The sequence below is a fragment of the Archocentrus centrarchus genome, chromosome 6 (assembly GCF_007364275.1).
Source record: "Archocentrus centrarchus isolate MPI-CPG fArcCen1 chromosome 6, fArcCen1, whole genome shotgun sequence".
NCBI classification, from domain to species: domain Eukaryota; kingdom Metazoa; phylum Chordata; class Actinopteri; order Cichliformes; family Cichlidae; genus Archocentrus; species Archocentrus centrarchus.
The window spans coordinates 14,317,222-14,334,940 of NC_044351.1; the positions used below are offsets into that span (position 1 = coordinate 14,317,222).

The following is a 17,719-nucleotide window of genomic DNA, read 5'->3' on the forward strand; positions in this document are numbered from 1 at the left end:
TTTTTTTTTTTTTTAAACTTAAGTTACTTTTCATTTTTATGATGTCCTGGAGGTCAAAACAAATGCTGTTAGCCCCAATTAGCCCTGCGGAGTAGCAGTGAAGTGATAGCATCGTCATTCCATTTAGTGTAATACACAGTGTGTCGCATGTGCGATATGATGTGATGCACAATGTATTTGGACTTTTTTTTTAATGATTAATGATTATTTGAACATAATATATACGAACACTTGAAAAAACAATATAAATGGAACAGGAGCTGAGCACAACAAATTCAAATCTTTTATTTATCTATTATGATAATGTTTGTTACTTTATATTGACACATTGTCGAAGTCTACAGTCTGTAATACCTTTTCCTGCCTGCGTAAATTCGATCTGCTTTTGGTTATTGGTTACTACTAAATGGTTATTTAAGCAAAACGTATGACATGCAAATAGCATTTTTATCCATTACAAACAAATTTGTTTAATCATTGTACATGTTAGTCTCTGCAAAAGAGCTTATTCATTATCTGGTTTCCCACCACATGAAGGTAAGAATGAAAGCAGGTGTCAAAATGTATTCATTATTATTTGTTACATCAAATGTTTCTTTCTCACTTCTTCTTGGTTTATATTTACACTGATACCTGAACTTTTCCATGGATGGTACTGTCCTGGTTTGTGGCTACGGGCAGGCTGGATGTTCCTTACCTTAAAGATCTCTCTCTCTTTCCAAGAGTTATGCAGCAGTGTTCAAGAATGCGTGGCGTCTCCAATGACCTGCACTCCAAATTTGTGTTCTGTTTGTGTGTGTTTTTAGGTGCTTGTCAATTGACAATGAACATCAGTCACTACCCATTAACCTTCATCTGTCATTCATTCATCATCATCAACCACCGTCATTTGAATTGCCATTAAAATATAAATATATATATACACAAAATCTGAGTGTAGTTTTGTCCTGTGTACACAAAAGTAATATTTCTTTCCTAAAAAACCCTCTTAGGAATATGGAGGCAACCAGCAGGAGATGACAAAGAGAATGCTCAAGCACTGGGCATGAGTGTTCATGTTGCTGTTAATAATATAGACACATGGTTAGGACATGAAGATAAACAATGTCACTGAATCTTTATAGCAACACTTTTTTTTTTTTTTTTTTTTTTGTATGGTGACTGGAATGAGGTTCTCTAGCAACAAGTTATTTAAGCTTTTCTTTCACACACAACGACAGCAGCTGACAGAGTTGATTCTGACACTATCTGTGGCCCTGGAGTGATCCCCTGTCATAACACTGCTGGAGCATGTAATGGGATCAGAAGCAAGACCAACAGTACAGCTCCAACAAGGGACAAGAGTTCACTGATGATTTTTCTGATCGTATCTAAGAGCAATTTTTCATCAGATTTACATAAAATTGTAATAAAATATGTAACATGAATTCCTTCATAGTTATGAAAAAAATTAGAGGGTCACACTGCAGTTAAATATTTTTCACTTTGTATTCACTGCAAATCACAGTTGGACCATTTTTAATGTTTGCAGGGATGAAGTATAAAATAGAATTATTGCAAATCATGAAAGATCTGTTATCTTCATGCATTCTTTGAAAGAAATTTTCACCTTTTTTTTTTTTTCTCTACAGCATAGATAAAGCCAGAGGCAGAGCTTGGTAACGCTCTGGGTAATTGTCTCTTCAGACTTTTTCCTCCTATAAATAAGGAGAACCATCATAACCTGTTGTGTTTGTACTATTTTTTTTTTTTTTAATAAATATGCTCTTCCATTAACATGATCATATTTATAAAAAAAAACAAAACAAATGGTTTACAGTAGGGTGATCATTCACCACAAACATTGTGGAAAAAAGGATTTATTGAAATGATTTATTTACAGTTGGAAAAAAATATTTACAAAATATAGCAAGTGTTCCAAATGAATTTGGATTACAAAGCATAAATGTAGCACTCATGAAAATATGATTGATATATAAAGTCTGATATGGAAATGCAGTAAATTAATCATTTGGCCCTTTAATGGACTGCAATTACAGTCTCTCCTGGAACGACTTGTCAGTGTAATAGCCCTGAAACTGCTTACTGAAGCCAGGGCATAGCAATGTGGCTGACCAAGCAGCTGAACCAAATAAATTCTCATGCAGAGAAACATGCCATACGCTGAAAGAAATGGTAATACTGTAATGTTCAGTGTTTTCCATCCATATATTTCTAGAAACCCTCCCAGTACTGTAGTCTTTTTGTTTCGTAGTTGTGAGGTTTGCCCTCCACTCACTGTGTCCCTGGCACTCTTTTACTTTGATAATCTCTCAGTTTTTGTGTTAGTGTGATTCTGTGGTTCTTCTTCTTCCTGAGCGAGACCTCGGGCCATGAGCTCATCCATTGGGGAGCGAATGTTATGAACCTCCTTCTCCTTACAGTTTCTCCACTTCATGCGCCGGTTCTGGAACCATATCTTTACCTAAGGCAGCAGGACAGAGTAAAAGGTTTAGTTCATTTGTAGTTATGTTAGCTTTTCAGCTTAAGGGATGGCATTATCTGTCTGTCACTCCCTCACACTGGTTTAGACTGAAGAATATAGATGCTTAGATTGACAACCATAATCGTGAACACGATGGCAAGCTGATATGCAAATGAGCTAGTACATCCTACCGAGCTGTAAACATGGCTGTCTATCATGTTCAATGTCTAAACTTAAGTATAAATGCAGTTTTCAGTTGCTGATTCACTAAGTGGGATTTAGGTTTGATTTTCAAGGTGAGTTGGTACAGCTGTCACTTTCCCGTGTACCTTTTAAAAGGCATTTTAGGATCCCATATTCAGAACATGAGCTCATTCCAACTCGATTACCTGTGACTCCTTGAGGCTGAGATTAGCTGCCAGTTTGTTCCTGTCTGTCTTGCTAATGTACTTCTGTCTTCGAAAGGTCCTTTCCAGCTCCTTCCTTTGCTCTTCAGAGAACACAGCTCTCCTAAGGATCCCTCTACGTGAGTTCGGGCTTGTATTAGCAGACCACATTTGAATATTTGTTCCCTCTGAAAGTGAATTGGAGCAACAATAGCTTGTCAGTGTATTGACACAAGTTTCAAGTACTAGATAGATATATTCAGTGGGTGGTTGTAACACATTCTATAACTGCTCAAATAACAAGTGTAGCTTCATGAAAAAACATCTTGGAGAAGGTAAGCAGCAGACAGTGGAATGCGGAGGCAGTGTCCTATGAAGAGAAATCAAACAGCCCAATTAGGAGCTGATTTGCCTGGATAATTTACACACGTTTTTCACAATTTAGATCAAATCTGATCCTGTCCACGCTTAATATATCCACTTACTGTTCCACATTTCCCACCTTTTCAAACCCAGTTGTCTTTGCCACACTTAGTTTATCACTCACTTTTGAATCCTCTTTCTATTTGCCCAATTTAACAAACTGGGGGTGACTAAATGAGAATAGAAAACCATTTCAACCTGGAAAAAAAGGGGATTTGGTGACCTGTGAGGACCAATACCACGCTGCTTCACTCACAGGTGCACACGCAACAAAAGTAAAGTGAAACAATTTATCTGATCCATTCAACATTGCCTTTTTAAGCTGTACGACAAATCCGCACATAGACCACCTCTAGAGAGCACAACACTGGTTTGGACATGCTTTTCACTTCTCTATTGGCATTCAATAGCTTTTACTTAAATAGCTGATTACCATGTCATTCCTGGGCAACGTGTGTGTCTACCCTAGTGGGCCAACTATAGAGCCATATGGGACACCAACAATAGACCTGTTCAATGGAAATGCCATTACTCGATGGTTCAGTGGCCCAACACTAAATCTTTTCTCTTGCAAGTTTGAAGCCAGTTTGTATGTGAAGATGAGCTCAAATAAGTCTATAAAAGTCACTTTCATTGAATGCTTTATGTCCTAGTCAAGAGGTCTTCAATGGACAGGAATGAGAGCTGAAGGACAGGAGAAAGATGGGGGGGGTCAGCGATCCAAGCTCTGCAGCAACACAATGGGTGGGGGGTGTTCCTTGTCCAGCCCTCTTCTACTGAGAAATGGGAGACTTTTTTGTGCTTAGTGGAGTTCATTGCTGGAGTGAAAAATTGCAGCGAGGTCGCGTGTGGATGGTGGAGTGAAAGTGCCAATTGGTCACGGCTAGGGTTGGCATTGTTTCGTTGCCGGGCACTGTGGGAAAGTGTCAACCTACTAAGAGGACCCCAGGGACTTGTGGGATGATGGCTTTCTGATTTGTGCTGTTTTCCACAACTCTTGACAGGCATCACAGGATGCTGAAACTAATAACTTCCAATTAATGAGGGACAATGATCAAATATCACAACCGACTGACTTATTTAAATCTTCTAAATTATTAAATAGAACTAGTGCTCTACACAAGTCCTAAATTATATACGCTGAAACCCCACCCCACCCCTCCACCAAGCACAGATTAAAATTTTCCTTCAGCGGAAAATAAGAATATTTCAGATGCAGTAATAGCTTTTGTGATTGTTGCTACCTTTTATTCAGCTTGAAAATTTTATCTGAAGCTGTTTGCATTCACACCCAAACTTGTTAATGTGCTGAGGGAATAAAGCTTTGAAACACTTGGCCTTACTCAGCACTAAGAATCACCCACACCTGGTAATTATTACCTTAATATAGCAGAAGACAAGATGTTTATTAGTGCTGCATATTTGCACTAGTAAATGTGTATTTGCATGTACAAAAAAAGGGGGCGCCTCTGGGACTCTTAAAAGCCTTGCAGCCCACCCCTCTTTCCCCTTCCTAAACAGCCGTGAATGCTTATGAATAGAGCTGTGCAGAATTGAACGGAGAATTAGCTCTTTGGCATTGCATCGGTAATTAGCTGTGGAGAGCATGGGAGACCCTGCTGCTAATGCTTAGAGAGTAGCTGAGGCATTGCTGATGAGGCATAAAACACTCACTGGAGAAGACAGGAGGGGGCTGGACCCACCACAGCATCAACAGATACTGCGGGCTCGGCAGGAAAACACTGCTCAGCACACCTGCAAACACAGGAACAGTCAGATAGGGTGGCGTGATCGCCAGGTGTGATATCAGTGATTCTCAAAAGAACTTACCTGGATCACTGCCAACTTTTAAAGGCATTTTGAGAACTACGATGTATTTAAACATGAACCGTTTGAAAATAAATTGATATTTGGGTAATGACCAAGATATGATTAGACAGTTTACATATTTTTTAGTAAAATATTGTAGAAGCAAGGTATATAGTAAAATGCTGAAATTATGTATTTATTTGTTTTTGTGGGATGAGGGACACATTTACTTACACACATTTTTGGTTACCAGTTGTATTTTGGACGAAATTTACCAGTTACTAATTTTCTGTCATATTTCAAGTGATATTTTGTTAAATATTAAATTAATTTCATTTGTACATCTGCGTAAAATTTAGAGATTGCCCTGTCAAAAATGTAAACAGCATGTAATGACATTTATTAGCATTTGCAAATTTGTTAAAAATTTAGATTTTTATTTCTTTTTTATTTTGTTATTACTTAGTAATAAGGGGTGAAAATGTTTTTTTAAGTTGTTACACAAGATTATAAAATCTGTTCATTAAGGGCAGCATGTGTTGGACTCACGCATACCGAACTGTGACATTATTAGCAAAGACATACCTACCTACCTTTATATTTGATAATAATTATGAGCAATTTCCAGCCTGAAAAGTGGCAGTGTTACATTATTCATTGGACAGTGTTTTTCCTCTATGTAGCTGGGTTTGAAAAATTGGTTTAAGAGGGGAAAAATCGAAATAAGTGTGGACTGAATGTGAAGTTTAAAAGTTTGCTTGCATAAAAATAATCTCTTTACCAGAACGTGGCAGATGCGGTCCTCCTACGTCTTTGACCTGCCGAAGAATTTGGGTCCGGCTTTGGAAGGCTCCGTCCTCAGGGCCCCAGGTTTTCCTTGGGTATTCACACACTATCTGTCTCAGGTGTCCACTTGTCCATTTTGAAGTGGCTGAAGGTGTCTGAGACTGCAGCAGATTGTCAATAAGAAAACTCTTTCCTGAGCTCCCATATCCTGGTACAGCGGGAGGACAGCCAGCCATATTCTTCCTGGTACAGCTCTGAACTGAGACCATCCTGTTCGCACAGTGACCTAGAGTTTCCTCTTCAGCAGTCACAGCCCAGTGACACTAAATTCTCCTTTAATCCCTTTTTGAGTAAGTAGGCCAACTTCATTAAACTGTGGGAAAAAAAAAAAAAAAAGCCAAAGAAACAAAAGTTGTCTGCTCTTCCTCCTTCGGGCCTGCACTATGTTGCGGGACTGTGTCACGATTGGCCGAGGGGCTCTAATGTGCTTCTCAATTCAGATAAGGCTGGGGCCTTTCTGGAGTGGCAGAAGGTGGGTCTGGCTTATTCATTATGTCAACTAGCCTATTAAATGATAGACACCAGAGACAATGAAGTGCTGGCCAAAGTTTAGCATGCACCAAACAGTCTTCTCCAGTAGTAAATAGTTTTCTCTTTTCTCCAGCCTCCTTCAGAGCTCCATTGTGCACCATGCAAACACCTCAGTGATTCATTTGTGCTCTGTAAGAGTTTTCTTCATTGCTGAATAATTCCAAAAACATGTTGCGTGTTTTTTTTGTTGTTGTTTGGAATATCAGTTGACAAAGTAATGTCATTGTAATTTTTCCCCTCAGTTATGAAGCAAATTTCAATAAGCTAATGAAGAAAGTGTCTGCTCCTTTTGTTAGATCGCTTGAAGACACTGTACACTGTTTACAATGACTGGAATTATCTAAACATGGAGTTTAATTTCCAAACAAACACAGTTAAGACCCCCCCACCCCACCCCCCGCCCCCGCCCCCCCCAATAGCAGCAACAGTATCAACAGGGAGTTTTTTCTGTAACATATTGTATGTTATCAGTCATTTCAGGTCTACAGAAGGAGACAAACTTCTAGAATTTGTTCAGTTTTGGTAACTGTTGCAGAATTTTACAGAGCTCCATAATCCTCCTTAGACAGCAGAACCAAGCACTTAAATATTCCATTTCACTGTAGTGGTTTGCAACATGTTTCATGTTAGTGTGCTGCAAGTGCAAAACATAAACGGCCACCCAAATACACACGTGTGTTAGTGTTTTGGTATAAAACATCCAATAAGAGGCTTGTGTAACCTTTCACACTGCAGCTAATGATCCTCAACATTGTCACAGAAAGTCCACAGAGGGGTGACACCACCCGTAGCTTTAGGCCACTAGTAAACGCATATACCACACTCATCCGGGAGCGTGTTTGTGTGTTTGCGGGGCGACTGGGAGCGCCAGGCTGCGCGTGTAGATGCCTCATGCTGAGCATGGAAATTGGCCCAGACAGCTCAGCCTATTGTGTGATGGGCCAGGGAGCCAAAGGTTGCTTGTAATCAAATTTGAGGCTTTTATTCCTCAGGCTGGTGGAGAACGCATAGTGCTCTGTCACATGATGAGTGTTAGCAAGTCTGCGATGCACTTCCGCCGTTGTTAAGTGAGTTTGTGTAACATGCTTCACATAGACCAGTGGCTCGTGATAGCCCCCTGAAGCGCTTTTTGTGTGCTGGAGAGTCATTTGTTTACATGACAGAAAGAAAGCAGGAGGGAAGCCTAGACTGTTCTTAAGAGCTATTTTTAACTGTTTTTGCTTGTAAATTGCTTTTGAGTGTGAATCATTGTGTATCAAGGCACATTTTATGTAATAACACTGAGTATATGTGGGTTCCCCCCCCCCCCCCCCCCCCCACTTTTTTCTCTCTTATATTAGTCTTTGAGCAAAAAATGTGAGTGCAGTAAGTTTAAAACTTGTTCGAAATGTGATGACACGCATTAGGACATTGTGCGTTTGTAATAAGATTGTCTAGTTCCTGTGTTCAGTGACTTTTTTTTTTTTAGGTAAAACAAATCTCATCCAACTTTGTGCACATTTTAAAAGGCATCTGCACTGATTCATTATTAAAATTCACCACTGTGTAATTAGCCAGATTCCAATAGAGCTCTCCAAGAGAGGGAGGTATAATTAGGCCTTTTCTTGACGGGTAGGCCTTAGAAACACCCTGAAGCAAGTTCATGTGAATTTATTTGATGCCCATCTCTTTTTTAGAAATGGAGAGAAAAAAACAGGGGACCCTTCATTCACAGTCCTCACAATGGGTCTGTTGAAGACTAGCACTCTGCAGACCGACTGAGATCCCTTTTCTCTCTTTTTTAACCCCACTAAAGCTCTTAAAAAGATACTGGCCCATTGCACACGCAATTGATATTCCACCACTCGAACTTAATATCGTGAATGGAGGGCCAGGTTCTATGAATCAGGAGGACAATGCGCTTAGTTTAGCAGCAAACTGGCACTTTGTGTGCGGTGTCTATGCCCTAGAACAGGAAGTTTCTAATGTGAGCCTCTCAATTGTGTGCCTATAGAGTTCTAATGAGCTTCTGTATGCTGAGTGAATGGCTGCAGGCCATTCACCATGAGGGGCCCAATGAGCCAGCTCACTGCACATATTCACAATAGGATCCTGGGGGTAATGGGAGTGGCTGTGTGGAGCAACTGCACTGCATGGACAGTCTATAAAGGCTCAACATACCTATGACCACGTTTCATTAGGAGTACGTCATATTGAGCTGGTTGCAATAAAAGGATTTTGGTTTTTATCTCCACTTTAAAGCTTTGTATGTACTGCACGAGAGTCTCTATTATCAAAGGGACCATTCCAAAAAAAACCAACTCATGATAAATGTATTAAATTAATAAAATGCCACTGGGGTGTCTTATTGTGCTAACTTTGACAAAACAATGTCATGCCTGTCGGATCATATTTGTGGAGCTGTGCAGGCAGTGAGGTAAGAGAAAAACACATATCCTCAGAACACTTTATATGCCCCCAAAGCCATGATATGAGTTTTCAAGGTAATATAGAGCAATGAAGTTAAAAAATGTGAACATTTATCACAGTTACAGGTACTTTTGAACAGAAGAAATTTTTATTTTCCAAAGGAGGCAGCATAAAAAGATTTGAAAGCTGAGAATTTAATTGGATTATTATTTTAATTGTGTTTGAATGATGCCGCCCACAGAGTTCCTGTAGTGCATAGTTCTTGCAGTTGTCTCACTCTATGCCTTGTCCCTGAACTACCTACACTCACAGGCCACTTAAACACAGCTAGCACCTGGTTTACTTCAGAACTCCCTTAATTATTTGTGGCAACAAGGTGCTGCAAACATTCTTCAGAGATTCTGGCCCATATTGACATGATACCATCACAGAATTGTTCCACATTTGTCAGCTGCACATGAATATGCAAATCTCCTGTTGCATCACATCCCAAAGGTGCTCTATTGGATAGAGATCTGGTGATTATGGAGGTTATTTGAGTGCAGTGAATTCACTGTCATGTTCAAGAAACCAGTCTGAGATGATGTGAGCTTTGTGACATGGTGCGTTATCCTGTTGGAAGCAGCCATCAGAAGACGGGTACGCTTGTGGTCATAAAGGGATGGACATGATCAGCAACAACACTCAAGTAGGCCGTGGGTTTAAATGATGCTCAACTGTTACTAAGGGGCCAAAGTGTGCTAAGAAAATGTCCCCCACAACATGACACCACCAGCAGTCTGCAGCAGGCCCTCGTGTGGTCTTCTGCTGCAAGGTTTGACATGTTATGCATACAGAGATGCTCTTCTGCACATCTTGGTTGTAAAAAGTGGTTGAGTCACTGTTGCCTTCCTAGTTCAAAGCAGTCTGGCCATTCTCCTCTGGCGTCTAGCAGTTTTGGAAATACCAGCCGATCTGGCACCAGCAACCGTGTCACGTTCAGAGTCATTTAAATCAGCCTTCTTCCCCATTATGTTGCTCAGTTTAAATGTGTTGAGTTGCTGCCATGTTATTGGTTAATTTTCTGTTTATGTTAATGAGCAGCTGAACAGTTGTACCTAATAAAGTGACTAGTGAGTCTATTTTGCTCATTTTTCAGGTCCAAGGGTGACACTATCTGCCTGGTCTCAGTACTGCTCTGCTGTGATAAAGTGCCTGCAATGCTCTGTTATGCACACTAGATGGCGCTGAGAGAATGGGAACTATCAGTATTTCAACCTCAGGAATGCCAAAAATAATCATTTTTGTGTGGTTCTTGCAGCACCAAATACTCATAAATGCAACTTAATACCAAATAGCAGTATGTAAGTGATGACTGTCTAACACCATCACCCAATCTTTCTGGTCATATTACAGCTGGATGTTGAACATGTACGCTTTCCACTCTCAGGTTAATTTAAATATTTTCCCATTATTATATTAAAAAATTAAAGCAAACATCAAAGCAAAGGTATTAGAACACATTACCGGGCAGAGTGATGCAATAAAACATTACAGATTTGTTTGTTTTTTTAATATAATCAGATATGAAACACAGGCAAGGACATTAGAACATAGAAATATGCAACAAATGAATACCAGAAGAGCCCTGTGGGAACAATAGGCCAGTTTTTTTAATTCTTATTTCCCAGCAGTTCATCCATATTCTGTCACTGCTACTTTAAGTGATTTTCATTTTGTAGATTTTACATTAGTATGTCTATATGGTGTATTTATTTCCTAAGTGAACAAGCCCCTGAGAGCTTTGTAATGCATCATCCATCTAGATTTCTTTTTCCTTTTCTTTTTTTAGATAAATGAAAGTACCGCTGGTCTTCTGTCTTTGCCTTGAGAGATTTGATGTGCAAGTGCAGGTGTGTGTTGGCCGTGCGTGTGCTTATTACTTTTGATTCTTTCCTGGGCGCATGCTTTAATGACTCTTATTTTCCTGATGGCACTTTAGGAAATGACAAGTTGTGGGCAATACAAAGTAATTACATTTCCTGTGTCTGGACCCAGAAGAAATGGAATTATTAATAATGAATAGCAGCTTGGTCGCCCTCTCAGACAACAGATGTGACACTGCATGAAGAGCCATTGCTTGCCTTTGTTTTATTGACAATAGCCACCCATTAGCTGCACACTGTAGATGTGTGAACAAGCCACTGCAATTGGTAACATATAATAACCTTTTTAAAAAAAAAAAAAAAAAAAAAAGCAAACAACAAACATCTGTTTTGTACGATTCAAAATTAAAACAACACATATTATTGGCATTAGTGAAGACTATGTTAACGTTGAGGCAAATTGAAATGACAAATATGTTGGTCTTAATCTGAGGTCCTCAGGATGGATCTGAGCACCACACAGTATCTGGAACTGTCCCCAGAATCATATCTGCTGATGCCCACTTGTCAGCTTGACTTCAGCAACCAGCATAGCCAGCAAAAGACTTTCTCTGCGATCGAGGGATTGGCTGGAGTTTGTTATGGATTTAGGATTAATTGCCTCTGAAAAAAGTCTGTTGAAAAAAGGCTTCCGTTTATGTCCATCTGGCAGAAATTTTTATCAGGATCCACTGAAAATGTAATAATTTATCATTGTTTGAAAAAACAATCAGCACTGGCATGGCATGGCTGCTGATTAATGGGTTATGGTTCAAAATGATAATTGGTCCCATGATAAAGAAGATAAAAAGATGAATAAATATTAAATTGATCAAGCATCTTTGCATTAAAGCAGCACTGGGCCACAGTCAGCCAAGATCTCGATTTTAATTTGCTTTCGTAGCACTGCTGAAAAGACAGACTTCACCTTTATTGAAGGATCGAGACTGTTTTAGCATATATGATAATCTGGTAACTGGTTTGCTTTTGTGACAGGTGCATTTTCTCCATTGAATTCTACACAAGGACAGGAAGACAGATGGTTTGGAGAAGACGTAAAAGAGGCTATCGACATCAAACTGAAAAACAAACATTACTAGAAAGAAGAGGGAGGACCTTGACAATACCTGAATGATTGTTCATCATGCTGTCCATAGTAGGTTCATACGTTTACCACTTTAATCCCTGAAATTCTTAACATCCACAGTTGCTATATGACCTTGACAACTGCAGTGCTTGCTGGCCCTCCACTTTTCCATAGAAGGAGCGAGGCCTTTTGGATAAGTGGTGGAATGTCATTAAGCCGGAAATCCAAATCCAAGATACATTTGGTTCAACACATTTACAATGATGGCAGGCCAATGATGTGATAGATATCTCTCTAAATACACAAGTATAAAGGTATGTGCAAAGGTGGCCTAATGACTTATATTATTTAATTTAATTTTGTTTTGTTCTTCAGTCTAATTAACAGACTGTCTGTAGCAAAATCAAGGCCGTGTTTAAGGCAGAGTTTAAGTTATGTCATTTGGTTCGGCTGACTGGTGTAACTCATCAAAGTTTAGTTACATACAGGATCTGACACATTTATATCAGACCTATTATTGTCTTTTCCAGCTCCATATTTTTCTTCTTGGACTCTAAAGTAGTTTTGTTTGATTCATAGTTCAAAATAATCCTTGTTTATCTCATGCTGGACCTAGATGCAGCCCCTCAATTCATCAGCTGTTTGAAACAAGCCATGTTAGCTCACCTCTGCTTATGGCCATCCCACCTTTAAGCCAACTTTCTTCTGACTGGCTGCCCCTCCTCAAATAGAGGATTTGGACAGGAGGGTGGAGCCCTCCACCTTTCCATAGAAAGAGATAGATATAGGAGATATAAAGCTTGAGATTTTGGCTCACAGGGATTACTTGTTCATATGCTGACCACTTCATTTGAAACTTTTGCCATGTTTTCTATGAGCATCCATAGTAACTATATATATATATATATATATATATATATATATATATATATATATATATATATAATATATATATATATATATATATATATAAAAAATATATATATATATATATATATATATATATATATATATATATATAGGACAGAGAATAAGGAAAGAATATGATAACTCAGTTTTGAGTACAATGGGCAAAGATAATACCCCACCATCACCACACACACGGGCGCTTGAATATCGAAAAGACTTAACACTAAGAAATGAAAGTATGATTGATCTATAACCTGATATTTTGGGGGCGTTAATCATTATCCCTTAAATTAGCCTTAAATAATCTCAAAGAAATGTAACAAACTGGATTTCATGCAGACTAAGCGTTTCATGTAGCTACTAAGCCGTAACTATTTTTTTCTTCTTTCTTTGATGATTATAGGGCGCTCTGTAGACCTAGGCTAGGATGAGGCGTGGTTGCAATCGAGATGCATGTAATGGATATAAAGCGTTTTCTCATCTTAGACCACGAGGGGGCTTTATTGCCTTTCTTTTCCCCCCTCTCTCGCTCCTGGACAGGTTTTTCCTCTGCCTTCGTCCCTCCGCCTGCACTCCTTCAGCGGACACAGCTCCTTCTCACTGCTGTACGAGCGTCTGTTGAGCTGCTGAGGCGGAGCAGCTCGCTTTGTCCGTGCTCTGTCACCCACCTGTGCCGCGGATGACGCTGATGGAGCAGACCCCGCGTTACATGGAATAATTTCTTCATCATTACTGTTTTTTTTTCCCCCCCCTTTCCGGATTTGCTTCTTTTTTTTTTTTTATCTCGCATCATTGGGCATCTAAAGTTGTGATGATGCCTCCGCTCAGCATTTGGGATTGGTAACAGCCTCCTGTGCGAGGGTGACACATCATTCGCATGTGATTGAAGAACACTATTTATCGGAAGTGGACAAAACATGGACTAATTTTGTTTTTTTTTTATATATATATTCACCATGGGATTATTACAGCTATTTCTGGTTTCCGGTATATTTTTCACCTCCTCAGGTAGGACAAAAGGCTGTCACTGATTTTAAATTAACCATATGTTGCAACATATAGCTTTTTAGGATGAGATCAGCATCATTAAATTATTATTATTTTTTGGTTAACTTGCCACCAAACCTTTTCAGAAAAGATCAGTACTTAAATCTTAACCTGACATGTCTTCCCCCTGAAACCAACATGATCTTTTTCTTTTTTTTTTTTTGTAGCATCACAAGAGTCCTTTCCTTTGAATAATAATGATAAAAATGTGTTGTGTTTGTAAATTAGTTGTAGGTTTTGGGGTTGACCCTGCCCTGCGCATCAGCGTATTTGATGAACTAACGCTTGGAGAAGGCTTGATGGAGTTACTCAGGTCCAGGGTTTCCACAGCGAGTCTAGAGCTTTCCACTTCCAAGGTACCACAACACACATTCATTGTATTTTTTGTCTGAAGTTAAATGTATCCAGATGAAGTGGTGTGCATGTAAAAAAGAATGTTTTTATGAGAGCTATTTATTTGATTTAATTTATTTCCTTTTTATCTTTTGTTTACACAACTCACCAAGGGTAACATGATGCACCCCAGTAATCCTCAGATCAGCTCCTCCACTGAGATGCCTGTAGATGTCTGAAGAAGACATTTTTTCAGAAAATGTTAGATCATGTGATAATACTGTGCGCTAGATTCCTTTATATGAATCTTACTGTTTACAGGGTGCCTGTGTAAGAGACTCTGAGCTGCAACATGCAGTACATTTTCAGTTTTCCTCTCTATTTGGAATGAGCTCGGGGGCCCTCAGACTGCCACCTGCCTGAACAATAGGCATGTTCGGTTTTCATGAAAAAGTGCTGTGATGAGGGCAGACAGAGGGGGAGAGATGGGAGGATCACGCAAAGAATCATAGAATGAGTGAGCTTAATCAGATTAGGCTGGGACAAAATCCCGCAGTCACAGCGATATGGGATGTGAGTCTGGAGGGGGACCGAACCCCCTGCAAGAATTTACCCATTGGTGATCTCCTGGAGTGTGTAAGTTCGAACAGTTTGCATCGCTAAAATATGAATGGGCAGCAGCGTGATCATGTTGTCAGCTGCAAGGCACTGTGTAGGCTTTTATGCCATTTAGTAAATGGTAGTGTGTAAAATAGAGTTGTCAAAGACGGGGTCGTGCTTGACTTTTATATTCTTTTTGCCTTCTTTTTTTTTCTGCCAGTGTTACGTCTTTGTTATTTGATGTCAGACACTCATTACAATCCAAATGAGACTGTTAACAGCCCCATCACCGGGATGGAGATGTCTATCATAACCCAGCTAAAAGTAGCAAAAGAGGAAATTGCTTTTTGCTCCCAGATCAGTGGCAAAACAAAGGATATGGCAACATGCACATATCCACGAGGAGGATCTCATCACGGATCACGTAATGTACCAAAGTGACGGTGTTGTTTTGGGACAGAGAAACACCACAATCATTTGCCGGCATTTCTCTTCTTCCCTCCCTTCTTGCTGATATCTTCTAATCTCCCTGCACAGCCGCTGAGACAGCAGCACTTCTGCGTGGAGCAGCAAACTCCAGCATCTTTGTGAAGGCAGGCCATTTGATGTCCTCTATGTAGACAACACTCAGAAGTGCTCTACCCAGGCAGGTAGCAAAGGGGAATGAGAGAGACTTCAAGAAAGAGTTAGGGGGGAGAGAAACAAAGACAGTTAGTGAAAGAAGCTCCCACAGATTTTTTCTCCATACACACACATACACAAAAAAAAAAAAAAAAAAAAAAAAAAAAAAAAAAAAAACAGAAAAAAAAGCAACTATTCTGTGACTGGTACTGCTTTGTCATCATGCGATCTTATTTCCTGCAATACCTTTGCTAAGTACATACAGTTATCCAGGCGGAGACAGCAGTGTTTTATTTATGGTAGCTCGCCTCCATCCTTCATTTGGGATGTCTGTGTTAAGTCGATGATGTTGGGTGAGGGGGAGGCGGGCAGAGCTGCACCGGCAAAACAGACCTAGGCTTCTGCTTGTTTGCAATCAGAAACATAAAGGGAGAGGCACATTCTGTAAAAGCATAAATGAATGAGGGAGCTAGAGAGAAACAAGCTGGGATGGGAAAGAGAGAGAGTGAAATGCAGAGTAGAGCTGTCTGCCAGCTGTTTGATAGACTGTGCTGATTCCACATGTATGGAGGCTTGGCTAGCTGGGACCAGCAGACAGGCCCACAGTGACATTCCGACGCTCATTAGATAGCAGGCAGAACATATCCATGGCTGTCCCCTGCACTGCTTGCCTGCCTGCCCAAAGGGAAGGGTGTTATCTCTGGATGCTGGATGGAAGCAGGAGGAGGGGTATATCTGCTGAAAGCTAAGAGAAGTGAAAGAGTGTAATTCACAGTATAGAAATATGCTTATGTCCATATGTAGATAAGCGGCTGTTTTATGCACATTGTTGTTTGTTATTTCTATGCATCTCTGTCTGCCAAATATGTTTGCTTTGAAAATTAAAATAGAAAAAGAATGAGCAGTGAGGGGGGGGGGATTTCTGTTTAGCGAACCCCTGCTGGTGCTTTTGAAGGTAGCTGTCAGAGCTACATTGCATGACATTAGGAGAGGTGGACCTCAGGGATGGGCATAATAAAGACAGAGAAAAGCCCCCCCCCCCCAGGCTATGCTCCTCTTATGTCCTGATGCCCAAATGATAATCAAGCTCGCTACAAAATCATCACATCATTAGCACTTCCCCCACACTTTTTAATATCTAGACATCCAGATATCTATCTGTATATACAAGCACAGGGACCACACCCTCTCTGGGTACAAGTGTATGGACCAAACTCATTCAAAGTGCAAACAACACAGTTGCTAGAAGCATTGTTTCAGCTGCAGCGTAAGACTCCCTTGTAATTGTCTGTGTGTGTTTATATGAATCCTGCCTGTCTCAGAAGCATGTTACTGCTCAGACTGTTTGAGCATTGCCAGCGAGGTGTTTCCTTGTATGTTGTGGTGATGATGCCCCCGACTGCTGTGCTACTAAAGTGTAAAAGGATGGAACTCATTATAATACAGCCGCACTGTGTTGGTGTATGTGTCTGCTTTCTTGTACATGTGTATGAAGGAGGGAGGAAGACAGACTAGCGCACATTGTGTAAATGTCGGCTTGTTGTCTGGCATTTTTCTGTATATCACAGATGTGCTTCCAGTGCAGAGACTACACTTAGCAGCTGCAAGTAACTATGATACAGAGGAGTGCTATAGAAAAATGTAAAGGTTCAGAGGGCAATTAAGTCTTTCTGCACAGGAAAGCTGCACTCTGCTGAATTGTATTGAGCAGGTTCACTGGGTGCTGCTCTGTGGCAAACCTCACACTTTAAGGAAGGACAAAGTGACATGGGAAAGCAGTTTCAGGAAATAATAATGTAATTAACACTGACAAAAGTGGTTAGTGTATCACATCGTGCAAAACTTCTGTGCACTTTTTTTTTTTTACCACAGCAAGTGCTACATTTGCTGCTTCTCTTCTTTTATTTCAGTTTCATGATGCAAATAGATTAAATAATAAAAAAACGCCTAAAATAGAGACGAAAAATACTATTTAATCCATCCATCCATTTTTTTTCTGCTCATCCCCCATAAATATTTAAATAGAAAAATTTGCTAATGGGCTAAAACTAGCATACCAATTTAGCTCCACAGTAGGCCTTAAAATAATCTTAAGAAACAACACAACTAATTTGGTATTCTACGAAACAGAATGAGCTGCGAGACAGACATTTGAGGTTTTTAGTCCTTAATATGGAGAAAGATCATTAAAAAAAAACCTTATTGGTAGCATTATTGCTAGACTCTTTGTGCTTGCAGAAGCCTTTTGCAAAGTTTTTCAGTTCAAATGAATATTCCACAAACCTGTTCTAAGGTAACAACATGGCTGATGTCACTCAAATTTCCTCATAAAATTTGTCACTCTGCACAT

General features: G+C 39.8%; 2 protein-coding genes across 2 annotated transcripts in view; one reads left to right on the top strand and one right to left on the bottom strand.

Moving 5' to 3' along the window:
* Positions 1-1,956: 1,956 nt before the first annotated feature.
* On the bottom strand, positions 1,957-6,229 carry dbx2 (developing brain homeobox 2). Its single transcript, XM_030732491.1, has 3 exons — positions 5,864-6,229; positions 2,854-3,038; positions 1,957-2,464 (listed from the first exon to the last, which is right to left on the bottom strand). The coding sequence occupies exons 1-3, from the start codon at positions 6,135-6,137 to the stop codon at positions 2,297-2,299; spliced, it is 627 nt and encodes a 208-aa protein (XP_030588351.1). The 5' UTR covers positions 6,138-6,229; the 3' UTR covers positions 1,957-2,296.
* A 7,132-nt stretch (positions 6,230-13,361) lies between these two features.
* nell2a (neural EGFL like 2a) overlaps positions 13,362-17,719 on the top strand; it is a 75,811-nt gene continuing 71,453 nt past the window's right edge. The window contains 3 exon segments of the mRNA XM_030732290.1: positions 13,362-13,776; positions 14,044-14,109; positions 14,112-14,171. Of these exon segments, the coding sequence (XP_030588150.1) occupies positions 13,725-13,776; positions 14,044-14,109; positions 14,112-14,171 (178 nt within the window). The 5' untranslated portion in view covers positions 13,362-13,724.